The 17,331-nt window shown below is 48.9% G+C and overlaps 2 protein-coding genes across 2 annotated transcripts; one reads left to right on the forward strand and one right to left on the reverse strand.

Moving 5' to 3' along the window:
- Nucleotides 1–524: 524 nt before the first annotated feature.
- On the forward strand, nucleotides 525–8,454 carry TGME49_230905 (hydrolase, alpha/beta fold family protein; the record flags this gene model as incomplete). The annotated part of the gene is made up of 8 exons (XM_018780276.1): nucleotides 525–2,847; nucleotides 3,584–4,053; nucleotides 4,834–4,890; nucleotides 5,834–5,989; nucleotides 6,527–6,701; nucleotides 7,303–7,408; nucleotides 7,820–7,925; nucleotides 8,302–8,454. Exons 1-8 carry the CDS (start codon nucleotides 762–764, stop codon nucleotides 8,452–8,454), a joined length of 3,309 nt encoding a protein of 1,102 aa, XP_018636866.1. The 5' UTR covers nucleotides 525–761.
- A 1,760-nt stretch (nucleotides 8,455–10,214) lies between these two features.
- TGME49_230910 (hypothetical protein) lies at nucleotides 10,215–15,206 on the reverse strand (the record flags this gene model as incomplete). The annotated part of the gene is made up of 7 exons (XM_018780277.1): nucleotides 10,215–10,393; nucleotides 11,247–11,344; nucleotides 11,826–11,982; nucleotides 12,846–12,947; nucleotides 13,663–13,729; nucleotides 14,036–14,224; nucleotides 14,637–15,206. The coding sequence occupies 7 exons, from the start codon at nucleotides 15,204–15,206 to the stop codon at nucleotides 10,215–10,217; spliced, it is 1,362 nt and encodes a 453-aa protein (XP_018636865.1).
- Nucleotides 15,207–17,331: the final 2,125 nt, after the last annotated feature.

Here is a 17,331-nt window from a genome sequence, read left to right on the forward strand (position 1 = left end):
TGTGAAACGCCGAAAAACGACCCGATGGCCCAAAAGCACTCACCGCGGGGTGTACATACACCCCGTGGGAGTTCGTTTTCTGCCCGTGCCTCGCGACTTGGTTTTCCACTTTCTTGTCTTTCCTGGACGTCTGAATCTCATAGAAGGTGACAAGTGAGCTCGGCGATGCCTGCAAGCTCGTCCGCAGCAATTGGCATCGGAGCGTCTTCCTTGCTCGCCAACTCTCCCTGTTGGCATGCGCGCCTGAACGTGAGAAAAAACTCTCCCTCAAAAATGCACAAGACTCACGTGAAAAGTGACCCGATGTCCCTGACTTCTCTCCACTCAAATTCTCGTTCCGGTTTGCGTGGCTCCTCGGCCTCACCGACGCCGTCAGCGGACTTCCGCTCTGTAAATTCTCCCTATCCCTGCATGCATGTACGTAGCAGTGTGTGTGTATGTATATATATATATATATGTTTATATATATATATATATATATATATCAGTATATATGCATATATACACTCATAGGCATGGAGACTTCTTTTTCCAGTGATAAATATGCACTCGCGTATGTGTATGTGCATGTGTGAGTATTTGCTTAGATGTAGGACCTGTTGGTATGAACAAGTGAAACGAACGACATGTCTGTGCATGCGAGAGATCTTCTTCCACAGTGTACTTCGTTTAGGTTTTTCATGCTGCAGGTTCGCTCTCAGGTTTTCTCTCTGCTTTGAGAGAAAGCCACGAGAGACCGTTTCTGTCTCTTCTTCCCTTGGATGTCTGGACACTCCATCATGTCTATCCAAGACGGCCGCTTTGCCGGGACCTTCTCCCCCCGCTGTTCCCTTCCTTCACCCCCATCTTCTCTTCTTTCTTCTCCATCTTTTGCCTCTACTTCTTCTCTCCCTTCTTCTTCGCCTTCTTCTCTTTCTTCTTCCCCCTCGCTTTCTTCGCTTCCTCGCTCTCCTGCTCTGGACCTCCGCAGGAGAGAGGAAAGGACCGACTGGGGAGAGGAAAGAGAACCAGAAAGAAGAAAACGAGAACCAGAAAGAAGAGAGCGAGAACCAGAAAGAAGAGAACGAGAAGCAGAAAGAAGCGAACGAGAACTCTCCGGTTTGCTCCACACAAACACTGGCAGCGACAGAAGGGAACGACGCTCTCGTCCTCTCCAGACTGTCTTTGAGGGGGATCCAGCGCAACTACATGAGATGGAGAGAACAGGGAGAGAGCGGGAGGACGAGAGGTCGATACGTTCCCCGCCTCCTCTGTATGCATACAGAGCTGACGCGAGGCCGCCTAACTTCTCTGAAGTCGCTCACGGTCCCGCGCCGTTTCTTCGTCTTCTCCCTCACCCCTGCGCACTTTGTGGTCCTCAACTGCATGCGCCTAAGGCTGATTTTTTCGACCCAGATGCCTTCTGCCTATTTGGGAAGCGACACAGTCAGAGGCATGAGGGAGACGACTTGTGTCTCCTTCAGACCTCGCCCTGCTCAGCTTCCAAAAGGCATCCTCATCGCCTTCTCTGCGCATTCGAGCGACGCAAGCGTCTTTACGTTTCCGCGCTCTCGGCGCAGACAGAACGCAGGCGGCTCCTGCCTCTCCTTGCGCTCTCCGAGCCTCTTACTTGGGGAGCCTTGTCGCTGCCGTCTTTCTCCCGGAGAGAAAAGAGAAACTTTTTCTCGTCGTCTCTCCCTAAAGGAACCCCAACACTCGAGGCAGAGGGACCGAGGTGCGAGACTAACGGTTTTCGAGCAGGCGAGAAACAAACGCTTTCTTCATGGACAATTCGTGTTCACTCCCAGCGGAAACTCAAATTCCAGCCTGCCGCTGCCTCTTCCTCTTTTTCTTCCTCTGCTTCCTCTTCTTGTACTCTCTTTTCTTCGTCTGTCTGCCATTCTTGTTCTCGTTCTTCTGCCTTCGTTCGCCGCTTGCCTGGGCAGTCCGTGCATGCGCGGCAGCGAGAGACGCATGCGTTGTTCTCGCTTTTCTCGAACTTCGCTTTGTTTGCTCATCCCTTTGGGGACAGTCCGGCCGGGGGACTTCTTGCAGGGCTGCTGCGCGAGTCTCCGCGACGCGGCGCGAGCTACGCCCAAGCTCTCTTTGTCGACGAAGTATCCTCTGAACTTCTCGCCTGCTACACCTCAGCTCCACACCATCCCCCTGGCTTCGCCACGGCTTCTTGCGCGACGATCGCCGCGTCTGGAGACCCCCCTCAGATCGGACGCGAGAAGCAAGACGCGCGCGACATGGGGAGAGGGCCGCGCAACGCATGCAGAGAACATCCGCGAGCAGGCACTCCGGACAACGGGAGCGCCAGAGGCGACGAAACGCAGGACCGGCGAAGGGTGGAGAGAGGCGAGTCGGCGACTTGCCGCTCTGCGTCCTCCCGCGCTTTCCTGGAGAGATTCCTTGTGGGGACAGGAGCAGGTCACCTCTCACTAGGCGGCCTGCGAAAGGAGACACTGGGGAGACCGCGCCTGCACAGAGATGGGCGAGAGAAGGTTCTGTCCACTCGCGGGGGGACGACGCAAGGCTCGGGAGACGAAAGTGGACGACGCGAGAAGAACGCGAAGAACGCCTGGCGTCTTGAAACTTCTTCCGTGAGAAACGAAAAGTCCGCGAAAGACACACAGTCCCTTACTCGAGAGATCGGCGGCGAGAGGCATGGAAACGCATGTGAAGGGGGAGTCCCAGAACGGAGTTCAGCAGAACGACTTTCAACAGAAGCGACAGGCTGGAATGACAAACCGGAGGCACTGGAGAGAAGAGAATGCACACTCAGCGCAGCCGCAAAGGAACTCACATACCCTCCTCTCTCTGTCTCTCGAAATGGACGAGACCGCATCTTCTACACCACCGTTGGTAGGCAAGAAACTCTCCTTCAGAGCCATGGTTCCCCCTGCGTTCTCTTTGTGGGAGAAAGACCTCTAAAAACGCAGGTCGACCACACACGCAGTCTGTGACAAACATAGACACAAGCACATATACACATATATACACATATATATACATATATATATATATATATATACATATATATATATATATATACATACATATATGTATGTATGTATGTGTTGCTGTATGGATTCGAAGACGTACGCTAAAATGTGCATACGAAGGAAAGGGGTGAGCGTTTGTTTGCAGAGACAAATCGTGTTTGAGTCGCGGAGCCTTCACTCTTGCTTCACCCAAATATTTCCGCTTTCTTCAGCATTGACGTTCGATCTTCAGCCGCAGTCACGTACACAAATACATTTATATATGCATATACATATATATATATATATAAATATAAATATATATGAGCCTATATATACCTGTATAATGTATACAAATGTGTGTACATATATATATATATATATGTATATGTATATAGCTGTTCGTCTGTGTACTTTTCAACAAAGTGTATGTATGTATATGTATATAAATATCGATGCGTTTGATGAATAGCCATTTGACGACTTTTTTCGTCTGGGTCTTTTTGGATTCTGTCGCGGTTTTCACTCAGGCAGTGGCCCCGAGCACGTGGTGGTGATTCACGGCATTTGCATGAGCGGGGCGTTTTTCTCGGATGTCTTGTCCTGTTTTTTGGAAGTCTCTCCTCCGTCGCAAGAGGAGAGCGCGCGAGGAGAGAGAGTGAATTCTCGCCGTCGCCGCCTTCGGCAGAACGGACTGCCTCGCTTCGGGCACTCTGCTCGTTGGAGCGTCGCTGCGGCGCGACCCGCGTCGAGAGCAAGGACGGCGAGCGCTCAGGGAGAAACGCGGTCTCTGTCGCCTTCGTTCTCGCCTCCAGCGACATGCGGAGCTCCGGAATCGCAGCGAGGTCCCCGAGAACGAAGCACGCAGGCCGATGCCCCTGGACAGGCCGACGAACTCTTTGCTTCCGCGAGGACCCGCGCGCGCGAGGAGAAGAAGAAAGGCGGCAGGAGAAAAGAGTCGAAAAAGCTCAGAGACAAACACAGTCCACTCGACCCTGGGCTGTTCACGTTCTACAATGTCGACTTGGTTGGATTCGGAAAAAGCGCCTGCATCTACTCGCCGACGGACTACTCGCGCCGGGAGCAAGTACGTGGAAAGCGAAAACGCGACAGGGAAGAAAACACTGGAGGTTCCAGGGAGAGAGGCCGACGCAGGAAGGTAGATCCCTCTAACAGAGAAAGGAAGACGGGTGCGAAAGGCGCGACGGCAGAAAAAAAGAACAAGGAAGGTGAGCTGGTAGTGGAGGCAGAGAACATCATTTCAAACAAGCTTCTTCCTCGCTGTCAGGAGGTGGGCGATGCCGCAACCACGGCGTCGGGGGCTGTTGTCCGACTGCCAGCGTTTTGGAAGAAAAGAAACAAAAGCTGCGAAACTTGAAAACAGGCTCCTGCTCCATGTTCACTCTGTGCAACCTCAGGTACATCTCTCGCGCCCAACTCGAGCTTCCAGCTTGCAGAGTGAAGGCGCGTGGAATGTCGCCATTGTTTCGTTTTCGTTTGTGCCCTTGATGTCCGTCAATTCCTACTCCCCTAGGGTCTCTTGGGGACTCGCTTGGGAGGTGTAAAGACTGCATGTTTTCCACGTGAGAGGCATCGTTCCAAGCGCGATGCAGTGCGGTGCGGCTCTGCGCGAGTCCTCAAGAACTGGTGTGTCTGAACCTCAGAACTCGACGCGTCCTCGATACTTCTGTCTAGTCTCCCGCTTCGCTCGATGCATCAGAGGGCTACTGGGCGTTCGAGACCTTGTTAGGAATGGGTGCGGTTTTAAAGCCAAGAGACTTGTCGATCGCTACTGTCACAGAACTGGGGGGTTCAAGACCGCCACTCCTCTTCACTGCGAGAAAGTCTTCCTCCGTTGTCCTTCCAGGCAGAGCGCGTTGTCAAAGACGTCATTTTTGCGAATAAACTCCCCGCTGTCCACCTCGTGAGTCTTCTGCGCATCTCTCTCAGCTACGCGACTTGCCACCCTCACTCGAAACAAAGAAACAAGTAAATGTACATACGCACACATACACATATATACATATATGCAGACACGCATACATTCATGTCTCCAAATGCAAGTATATATATATATATATGCATGTTCTTGTGTTTGAATACCTGTATACATAACTACAGGTGAGTATGCAAGTATGTATATATATATATATGTATATGACTGGGTGTGAACGCATGTGTATACACATATACGTGCTTGTACAGGAATCTATACAGATAAGTAAATATACACGTCTGCATACGGATGTATGTGTGAAAACGTACGAATACATTGAAACAAGTATCTACACCTCTGCAAACATGCATGCATATATGTATATATGTATATATGTGAATAGATATGAATAAAGGAATCTTTAAATACCTATGTGCAGATATCTATGTTGACACGGTTAAATGTGTTTGTATGCATAAATGCCTACATTCGAATATGCTGTAATGAGTATCCAAAGGAGCGCGTATAAGCTTCGACTTCCCCTGCCCCCTGCCTTTCTGTGCCTGTCACAAAATTGGCCGCATACCAAAGCGGATGGACAGAAAGCAGCTCAAAGTCCTTTTCTCGTTTTCTCGGTGTGCTCTCTTTCAATTCTTCCTCTCCCCATATATATATGTATATATATATATATATATAAATGTATGGCACATGCATATGTATCTCTGTATGCATATATATATATATCTATCTATATATCTATATATATATATATATATATATATGTGCATCTGCGAATGTTCGAAGGGAGCCGTAGTTGCGCGGGAACGGCGCTTTGCTTTTTCATGAGAAATTGACGCTTTGTGTTTTCTGCGTGGCGCAGCGTGTTTCAGCTGTTTGTACACTGGGGGCCTCGGTTGTTTCTGCTTTTTAGGTTGGCCATTCTTTCGGGAGTTTAGTCGCTGCGGAAGTCGCGCGGATTCTTCCGCTGGGCTCTGTGAAATCCGTTCTTCTCCTCGCGCCTGCGTACTTTGAATCGACCCGACAAGCCATGCAAATTCTCACTGCTACGCACTTCCCTGCTGCCCATGTAAAACATTTCGATCCCCAGATCTTCATTCAAAGCAAACCTCGTGCATGCGTCAATACGTGGAGCTCTGAAAATCTACGAATGCATCCACATATTATACACACCCATATACATACACATATATAAATATATATATATACATATACATATAGATAAATATATACATATATATATATATATGTAGGTATATATTGGATATCCATGCATGTGGACGTCTATACTCAGAATTGCATGAGCTTGCTGTAGCTGGAGCGTCAAGCTGGGGACCCAAAATAAAAGTGTATCTAGATCTATATCTGTATAGCCATCTATATATGTATAAGATATATATATATATATATGTCTGTATTTTCTATGTCTGTGTGCGTGTATATGTGAGTATGTCCATTTATGTGATGTCTCTCTGTGTGAGAGACAAGCGGAGGCGGCCTTTGATGGGAGGAGAGGCAACGGTGTGAAGGCGACCTTCGCCGAGTCGACAGTGTGGAGCAAGGGTGTGGATGTTGCGTTCACTGCTGTGTCGGGGTGTCTGTGCAGTCGATCGCGCATCCGATTGTGGCTTTTTTTATCTTGAAAATCGGTCGTCTTCTGCGTCCGGTTTTGGAGCCCATTTTCAACGCTGTGGTTCCGAAAGATGAACTTCCGCAGCTCTCTGTCGCGGACCTTTTCAGCATCGACCCAGACGCGATGGTCGGCACCATTCTCTCCATCGGTGAGGAAGCGAACGAAGGCGCGTTCGCTTTCCGCGTTTAGCTGGAGGAGACACGCAAGACCTCTTTGAAAACTCCCCACACCCCAGTTACCAGTGATCCGTCTCAGAGATGACACCCGGCGAGGGTGCTGTCCACACTGGCATCTGTCAAACCTACCACTAAGCAACTGAAAACGAGACTGCCTTGAAGTCCCTGGACTGTCTGCAGTGCCTTTCTGCCTGCTTTGCTGTCTCTGCTTCTTCGAAACGTCTCGTCTCGAAAATGGGTCGTCGATCTCACAGCATTTGAGGCATCCCAATGAGGCAACGTCGGTAACAAACGTGAAGGCAGAAACGAAGAAACGCTCCCTTTCCTCACACTGTCAGAGACCATCTGTCAACTACAAGTTGCCAAGAAAGACGTACTTGTCTTTCAGTTGATGTGCATTGGTACGCCTGCAGAGGTGCGTAGACGTGCTTGAAGTTCTATGTCAACTTACGTCTATATTTAGTATGTGTGGACCAACGTACGCATGCATCCATATATTCATTTACATCCATGTACAAATCAGGATGAAGAGACTGCAGAACAGAGCGCCTGGAGACTCTCCTTTTTCTGCAGTAAAGGAGAGGCTAGAGGAAACTCTCCAGACACTCCAAGACAGAAGAATCCGCATCACCGTTGTTCACGGGACTGGAGATGGTGTCATTCCAATCAGACAGTCTCAGTAAGTGGAGACAAAGGAAAACTCGAAACCTTCTCTCTCAATTTCTCTCCCTCGCTCCTGCTTCACATACATGTATATACGCAAATATACACATATTTCAAATGCATATTTGTATAAAGATATCTACCTATTTATGTATAAATGTATGCTCATATATATATATATATATATATGTCTTGCTCCTTCCTGCCTTCATATAAATATATATACAGATATACATATACATATGTATATGCATGATCCGTATTCTCATTTTTTCGCGCGACGGAAATACATAAGCAAATCGATTCAGATGTAAACGTATTTCTCAATCGTCGTTACTCCTCACCTTTTTTCTCGTGCTAGAAAAATACAAACATATTCATGTATTTATGTACTTTTTTATAACAACATAATTTACTCAAACCGCAGGGTGTTGGCGGAGAGGTACAGCAACATTCAGCTTCGCCCCGTGAAAGACTTCGTCCATCATTTCCCCAGTTCTCACAGTCACTTTACTGCACATCTTCTTCATCAGGTAAAGAAAAGTTTCAACGGCAATTTGACATCGAAAGATACACGCACTCCGTCTCCAATGCCTATCCTGAAGAGCTTGTTCCTTCTGTAAGACTTCTATGCATGAAATAGAGGACAATGCAAGAACTCGGATTCGATAAACGCAGCGATACAAGGGGAAGCATGGTTTTCTCCCTCTCTCTCTCTCCATATATATATTTAAATATGTATGTATTATCGGTGTATTTCCTTTGTTCTCTGTTTCCGAAATTTCCTTGTGATATATATCAATATATATATATATATATACATAATTCTGGATGACTTTCTTCATTTCTTCATTTTCTTTGCTGTGCGTGAAAGAGAGCGTGTTTCCAATTATATGTTCATTTTTTTAGGAAGTCTTACGATATCGAGAAGCCTCTTGTGTCCGAACAAGCATGCGGTCACACAGCGTCGCCACAGCTGTCGGTTGTGCAGCAGATCCCTCCCTTTCTTTCTCTTCGCGGAACTCGCTGTATACAGGAAGTGCCTGTACAGAAAGCCTCTAAATGAACAGACGGAAAAATAAATTTACATATATATATATATATATATCGGGAGAAAAGGTGGAGAACAGAAACGATGGACATAAACATGCATTTATACATATATGTATATATATATATATATATATATACATTTACAGGTACAGATACACATCGAGAGCACATTGGAGATACGGAGAACACAGAGATACGCAGGGATATATATTATGTATATGTATACATAGATCGAGAGGAAATTTGCGGCAGATACTTTTCGGACATATATATATATATATATATATATTTAGGTGTGTAGTTGTAGATGTGCAGAGAAGGCGCGAGGAACGGAGAGCATACGGATATGCGTTTGTATGTGTTGTGTCGCACAGACAGAGACGAAGCGGAAAGAGCACTGAGGCAAAGAGGGCCTTGAAAGAAGCATTATCTTTCAGAAAGAAGTGATTATCCGGGGGATAGAGTGCTCTATCTTCAGAGTCCATAGACAGAGTGCAGTCTGTAAACGTAGATCTATAGGCGACAGAGACTGAGAAAAGCAAGCGGAACTCGCGAGAAGACGTATCTCAGCATCTTTGCATTCCGCGAGAGAAGGTGGCTTCTCGAGCGTCTTCACTCTCAGGTTTTCTCTTTTTTCCACGCTTCCATAAGCATATTTTTTTAACGGAATTTTCGCGCGCGTTTCGATGCTGGAGAGAAGGACACCCATTTTCAGAGAGGCCGAGTCTTCATTTTCAGAGAAGCACATTCGCAATCTAGGGAGAAGAAACGGCTTTTGCTTCGCTTGTAGGGAAAGCCGAAAATGGGTCTTTTTGGCGGCGCAAGCGACGAGTTTTTGACTTGACGTATCTTGTCTTTCTGTCTCATTGGCAAAGTGTGAAAGCTGGAAAGAGCGTATTTCCTTTCAGTCGCAAATTCTTCCTCGTAGCAGAGGCGTCCTTTACTGTCAAAATGCAAGCATGTACACATTCGGTATTGGGAACTCCAGAAACCTGTCTCTCCGTGTTCGTCGCTGCCGCCGCTTCCGAGGAAAGCCGGTGTATTGACGATGCAAAGGTCCGTACCGAGGCCGTGCAGAATCAATGCCACAGGATACGCAGAAGTTCATGCACTCACCCACGCTATCCAAGACAGAAGAGAAGGAGTACAGCAACTACAGAATCAAACAAAAAACTAGACACTCCTGAGAGCGTTCGCCTGTCAGGAGCCCGCTGTGTGGAGAGACATAGGTGGAAGCCGAGAGAAACTTTTCGACTTTAAATTCGAACTCCACTTTCACTTGGCCCAACGCATGCATCGATGCCACTTTAGAGGCGAAAGTAGCAGACTCCAGAACGGAGAAATTTCCGCCACTGCCTACCTCGGATGTGTGCTGCCAGAGAGGCAAAGGAGTTTCTGGGGATTTCTTTTCTCGCCTCGGTGAAACAGAGACACGCCGAACTCTCGAGAGAACAAGTGCTCCCCTTCTTCGCTCACAAAAAAGATTCATGAGAAACGTCAGCGAACGAAAACCATGTCTGCGTGCTCTCTCCTCAAGAGAAGGTCCTTGACACCGTGGTAAGCGCCGGTTCTCAACCATCCCCCAGCTTCGAGTAGCCTCGATGGCCTCGACGTGATTGTAGTGACAAACACACGAGAGTGTGTAGAGGAAAACCGGCATTCCACATCGAAGCCGCGAGTCTCATCCGCCTTGCGAAACTCATAAAAAGTCTCCCAAGCGTGTAGAGACATTTCTCTCTCGATTCAAAGATAATAGCGTGAACGGCGAGTTAAGAGGCCTGAGGTGGAGAAGAGAAAACCCACTTAACTTCTGAGTCGGAGACGAAACGGCGAAGTGTGACAGCACCCTCGGGTCCCGCTTGCGGAGAACCGCATGCAGCCGGAAGGTGAAGCTGTAGAGACACCGGAACGAACTTCAGCAGCACATACTCCTGACTCTTCTCTCCTTCTGGCAAACACAAACACACGCAAGCAAGAACAATGCCCCAACACATACAGCAGACACGCACATACACAAATACATACATATGCGTATATACATATATACATATATATATATATGTACATACATATATATATGTGCGTGTGGGTGTGCATACAGTCTGCACACATCATCTGATTCAGGCGAACACAAACATACGTGAATATATATATATATATTTATATATATAGCTATGCGGAGGGAGGTGAATTTTCACCGGCTCGTGTACAGGAAAGAGAACACGGAAGGAGAGCGACCAGATCAAGACGCGGTATGCGATGAAGAGAAGCTCTGCACAGAGCCTTTCGGCCGCGCCCATGCAGTCCCAATTCTTTGCCTCTCGAAAACCTTGCAGGAATCGGGAACGGGTCGCTGGACAACTCTAAACGTAAGCAGGAATGCATCTGTTGCACGCATTCGATGTGTCTATTCACTGGGAGAGAACGAGGGAGAGCGCCTGCATGCAGGAGCACTTAGCTTCGAGTCCTGGGAGAGACCACCCGACCGGCGAGACGAAAAATGCTTTTCCGGGGAAAGGGATAGATGAATCGAGAAGCGCATGTACGTCTGTGGGTGAGCCTGTGGAGTTGAAATGCTGTGAAGTCGACTACAGAGAAGTTGCTCTTGCTCGCGCAGAGTGTATTGCAGATGACATCTGTTCAGAATGGAAGCCAGTGAGAACAGGGTGTGCGAAGACAGCGAAGGCAGCGTGAGTCACAAAGCACAGTGGAGCAGATAACGAATGCGGAGATCCAGCATTTGGATACTGCGAGACACCGGAAATGAAAAATCTGCGATCCTTCAACCGTTCGTTCCCCACCAGGAATGGCTATCGACCAGACGTTTCGCCAGTAGTGTCTCCGATACTCCGGGGCAGAGATGGCGACGGCGAAGCCAGAGAGAAGAACACTGGAGCCGCTGTACAAAAGACAGACGCACGCTCCCTCCACGAAAATGAAGGAGACCGAGGAAACACCGCAACATCAAATGTTCACATGCCCACAACGAAACGCATGCAAGACGCGTCAAGAGCGCAGAACCGGACACTGGAGGAAACACGGAAACGCGTTGCGGCTTGCGTATGAAACCGCGAAGTCCATACATACAGACAACTCTAGAGATTGAAAAACGCATATCTGCTGAAACATACATATAACTATATATGTAGAAAGATGTACATCATTCTACATGCATGCATATGTATGTATGAATGTATGTTTGTACACGTATATATGTACAATGGAAAGAAGTCGCGTATGGTTGAAACAGAGATGATGAACGTGGACGAGATCAGCGTGCATGTGACGTTCAGCATCGTCCGCTTTTATCGGCTTCGAAATGGATTTTCTAGAGTCGAGGGGAGAGTCAGATTTGCGTTGTTTCTCCGACGAAGACGAACCTGGATCGCTGAACGTAGAGCAGAGAGAGTGTGGGGGTTTTCGGTGAAGCATTCTTTTCCTGTTTCGGATGCGCCATGAGCGTCTTGTACAGAGCGCCCGACCGAGGGACGCCGAAGTGAATAAAGTTGAAAGGCAGGGAAAATTCGCTGAGTTTCCCTGGAAAAGAACATATCTTCGCAGATCGATGACTGAGCCGCAAGAGCCGTCAAGACACGAAAAGTGGAGGAAGAACGCGTTTGTCCTCTCAAAAGTGAACGTGATGCTGAGTTTGAATAGACACAAAATGCGAGTTATCTCCGAAACACCGATGCCCATGCACCGACGCATGCACTGTTAAAAGCTCAGATGTGAACAGCACTTGGACCTGGTACGCAGAGACCTTGAAGACCTGAAACACGAGACCAAGTCGTAGGACAACAGACTCCCATACGAAGCTAGTCGGAAAATCAACGCTGTGTACAAACTGTCTGAGATTCTTTGGAAGTCTCCTCAGATACGCTTCTACGTTGTTGCGTTAAACATGGTCCACTGTCACCGACAAGCGGCGTTCAAGTAACTAGACTGTCTTAGCCTAGTCTGCAAGGCAGACAACGGGCACCGGGCTCTCCTTTGCCTGTCAGCTCTTTAGCGACACGATGAACTTTCCTCAATTTACATGTATGGAGTGTAGAGTTCACGAGGAGAGACCTTCGCCGAGAGACACCTCAAAGAGACACAAAGAAAAGCACCTTTAAATATTCACAAACGCCGAACTCTTCTTACACCGTTGACGACAAGGCATTCCAGAGTTGCCCCCGCAGCCTGCAAATTAAAAACCCTTTGCGTCTAACTACGCATGCACTTGCACATCCATGCGTAAGAAGAAAAGTATAAAGACAAATATGTAGATGTATATACACATATCCATGTCTGAATCATAGATATACATGAAAAATACACGTTTGTATGTATGGACAATTGGGCTTTTCAATTTATTTCTGAGAGGGGAGAGAAGCGACAGACAAGCAAGCTGGACGTACCCACAAAGAGATCTGTTAAAGCGTTGTTTCGAATGCCGTCGATGACGTCTTTGTCTGGAAGTTTGAGGAGCCTGGACTCTGGCAAATGCGGCTCGAGAACCGCTGAAATAAGAAAAAACAAGGCACATGGTTGCATGCGACAAAAAGGCGCTAGCGGGCAGAGAGGCTTCCTTCTGGACATGGGAGAGGAAATTCGAGCGACAAAGGAAATCAACAATCGGAAGATGTCCGACCAGACAGGACGGCAATGTGTTGGACAGATTCACACAAGCATGCACATGAAGAGACGTAACTAAATGGTAGACTGTGCCCAGAGATATACAGCTACGCCGGAACGGTTTAGACAGGCATATGCATGGATGCGCAGGAGCATCGAAATCGACAAAGAAAGAGGTAGACCGACACAGAGAGAAAGATACATCGACACAGTTGTAGGTGTACACGCGAAGCGAGAGCAAGAGACACTTGGCTATACATAGACACAGATAGGTGTATGTACACCTAGACGGGGGTGTATCGACAAAGTTGTAGACAGACCGGTGAAACATCTCTGGAAAGGCGCATGCATACGATTACGTGGAGCATGAAACTGTGGGCTGTCGCGTTGTGTGTTGGCATGTTGACAACTCTCGCGGTATTTGGAAGTCTTTTAGCAGGTATGTCTCGTCACTGTTTCGTTAAAACAGGGTGAGAAGTGGGCCAACCAATGAAGGAAACAGGGTCTTCTCTTCCCTCGCAAAGGACTCTGAGTGCGACATGGAACCCAGAGTAACGAAACTTTATTCTTCCGGCATTCGGTCTTTCTCAGTCCTCTCACCGGTCTGCTGCACCGCGCCGTCGCTGTCGACGGGGAGACAGAAGCAGAGAGAGCCTCCGGAGACAACCTGGAGAAACGACAGGAGGAACGAGAACAGCGGGCGCAGCAGAGAGCGGCGTAACTGGAAACCGATGAGGAGAGAAGCACGACGAAACACACAGGACGGAGAAAGAAGGGAACAAAGGAGGAAGGCGAAGTCGGGGAGAAACACAGGAAAAGACGTTTAGAGACACGGGGAGAAAAGGCGAGACCAGTTGAAACCGCGTGCTTTTTTGTCACTTTCGCGAAGGGCCGAGTCGCCGGGTGTGTCGGCAGACGCGTTTTCGTGGTACAGAGGACCGAACCAGTGGGAGAAGCGCATGCAGTCGCTTACGTCCATCGCCGCGCGAAGAACAGTGTCCTCGTCGTTGAGCGCGCGTAGTGCCTCGGCTGCTTCCTGCGTTCTGAAGGAAACCGCAGCTTTGAAAATCGCAGCTGCTGCGGCCACTGGGAGGCACATGCATGCAAGGAAAAGAAGCACCCCTCGGAGACGCCGCGCTCGACTGGATCCTAGGGATTCGGTCTGAGAGGGAACGCGGGAGAACAAGCAATGACAAGGAAAGATGGGAGAGAGGACGCGTGAGAACGTGAGAGAACACGAGAGGAAAAGACGAAGATGACGATGATAGAGAACAAGGAGAGCGGGGAGCCGAAGAGAGAAGAGACAGGAAGTCGGGAGAGAAGAAGACGCAGAAGAGAAAGGTCAAAAGACATCCGGACAAGGAAACAGCGAAGCCGTTCTTGAAGAAACCAAGTTGAAAAACAGACACAGAAACTCGGCACTCTTCTGTTTCCTCGCCCAGCAGGTGGCTAGTCTCGAAGGCGGATGGAAGAAAGCTGAGAGGAAGCGCGAGGAGTCGAAGAGAGACGAAGCCACGGACAGATTGGAGACAACACCACAGAGAGACGAGGAAAGTCGCTTCTCTTCAACCCACCTCGGTTGACGAAGCCTTCGGAAAGCGACCTGCCTGCGCCAGACTCTCCATCACATCTTGAGCTGTCTGCGGCGGGAGAGAAGAAGAAAGAGAAGAAGAAGAGAGAGGAGAAGGAAGAGAATCAGAGACAGGGGTATCTTGAGAGTCCTCTCCCGTCTTCCCTGATCTTCTACTGAAAGGCCTCCTGCCTGCGAAACAGAACTCAACGTCTAGCGAGGAGGCACAGACAGGAGAAGAACCTGCGTGAGCACTCAAGGAAGAGATTGAAACAGAGAATCCCCCGCTGAAAGCAGAAAGAAAGGAAGTACTACGAGACAGAGAGGAGACGGACGAGAGAGAAGAGAGAGGAGAGCGGGGGAGACGAAGAGGAAGACGCTGAGGAAGAGAGAGACAAAGGAGACGACGAGAAGAGGAGAGGCAGGGGAGAGAAGACGGCGAACGGAGGTGAAAATTGAACCGGCTTGCTGAGGTCGACTGCGACTGTGCAGAGGGTGGTCGAGGAAAACTCGCAAACAAGGACGAGAGAGGCGCGGACGCCCCCGGTAGCTTCGCAATCGGCTGGTGCCTCATTTTTTGACGGGAGAATGCGGAGTGGGAGAGGTTCCTGAAGAGTCGTTCGCAGGCGGTGAACCCCAGAGACACAGAGACCGGGAGACACGCGCGACAGAGTGTGCGCGACGAAGATGGAGAGAAAAGCAGAGAAAAGGCAAAGGTCCTCAAGAGGCAGTAAGAAGCGAAAGAACGGGGAAATGGGGGGGGAAAGAAGTAGCGTGCGTTCTGAGTTTTGGGTGTCTACGCCGGGTGCGGGTGTCTCGAGTTGACGGATCGATACAGCTATGCCGCGAGGGGAGGAGAGACGCAAAACGAGAAAGCAGAGAGGCTGAAAGAAGTTCTTTGATTTTGAAATTTCAACACGGATTCAAAAACTCCTTCAGTTCCTCAGAAGCTCTCGGAAAAAGCAAAACTCGCGAAGAGACTCTGCAGCGAAACCCCACGAGCGTGTCCAGCGAGACAGAGGTGTACATACACCGGCGCCAAGGTGTCTCCCGGGCGAAAAGTTCGAATTGGAAAGCAAGCACTGCTTCTCGAGATTCCGTTGCCGACAAAGAGTTGGAGAACAAGAGAAGATAGAGGAATTTGCAGGCATTTCTGCTGGAGGAGAGAGAGCAAGAGTGTAGAAGAACGCTGTAGATGCAAGTTTGAGATCTCGAGCGCATGTGTTCGCGTGGTGTTTTTCCGCGAAAAAGTGACAGCGTCACACGGCGACAGAAAAGAATCGCAGGTGAATCGTTGGCAGCTCCTCACTGGATCTGCTCCGCAGAGGTCACACAGACTTGCGTTGTGCCTTGCTTTCGGACGTCCTCTTTTCTTCCGAAAAAAGTTCTCGGTCGCGCAACCATCGAGAAAAAGTCCCCAGGTTCTGAGAGTCTCTGGAAATTCGAGGAAAGTGGAAAGGGTGAGGGTCATTCGCAAAAAAATAGCATTCAAGACTGGATTTCTCGTTGAGGGGGAAAGATAACCCAGGTAAAAATCTGGGGTCCTTCCGAATAGGACGTTGTGTAGGTGAATGTCATGCTCACGAACGTGACAGAGTTGGGAGTTTTACTTCTCTCTTGCGTCCCTTGACTTCTTGACACTTGTTCATGCCTTCTAGCTCTTTCATCTTCTGTATTTTCCTTCTCTCCTGTGACTCCCTTATCTCATTTCCTTCTCTTGCCTCATGGCTTCCTCTTGCCGTTCCCATTCTTTCCTGTCCTGAATTTCCCTGCTTGCATTTGTCCTTTGTTTTTTTCTGGAGACGATGTCCAAGGTTCGTGGAATGTCGGGGGGAAGGACGCGGAGAGTGTCGCCTCTTCACGCGTCTCGTCTGTTTTTCAGGAGCCTGAGACAGAGAACGTGGAGGTGTGGCACTCGCGCGGCTAGAGCTGGAATGAAATTCAGAAACGTTTGTAAAAATGAGGAAAGCATCTTGCCGCTGAGGTGAACGGAACGCAAGAGAAGAGGCTCTTCTGGCATTATCATGAAAAAAAAGGAAAGTGGGACTGTCTTGACAGAGCAGAGAACGCAAGGCTCTCTAGCTTTCAAGAGCTTTTTGTGAGGAAAGTGCGAATGGCCTCCCTTCTGCGATAGCGCAGGCGGCCTGCGATTTGAGAACATGCCAGGGAAAGACACATTGTGAGCAGACGTTTCCTCACGCATCATAGGCGATCGTGCTGTTAGGCTACGCCGGCGAGAATGAAAAGAATGCCTCGTGACCCTCATGATTTCTCTTCATTCGTTTCAAGTTTGAAATGTTCCACGCATTCCTCGTAGGTCTCCTCACCACCTGATCTCAGCTCGTAGTCGTCGGCGCATCTTTTCTCTGGAATCTTATTGAGTAGTTGAGGAGCTAAGGTATCTCTGTTTGCTCGGTTGGGTCGCGGAACTGTGACGAGCTCTAATTCAAGGTCCAGCTTAAACTCGTCAGTGTCAACATGAGAGAATGTCTACTTGTCCTGAGCTATTCTCGCTCTCGGTAGAAGAATCATCTGTCGCGTCGCGATATCTACGGACGCCAAGTTTTCCGTTACCGAGCTCGACTTTTCAGCTGTTTACAGTGCATCCAGTCCCGGCCGAGCGAGACTGGCATCTGCAACCTCCGGCAAGTAGCGGTACACGGTTCTCATCAGAGGCGAGTGCCTCTGAAAGCACCTCG

The sequence above is a fragment of the Toxoplasma gondii genome, chromosome VIII, assembly GCF_000006565.2.
Source record: "Toxoplasma gondii ME49 chromosome VIII, whole genome shotgun sequence".
Taxonomy (NCBI): domain Eukaryota; phylum Apicomplexa; class Conoidasida; order Eucoccidiorida; family Sarcocystidae; genus Toxoplasma; species Toxoplasma gondii.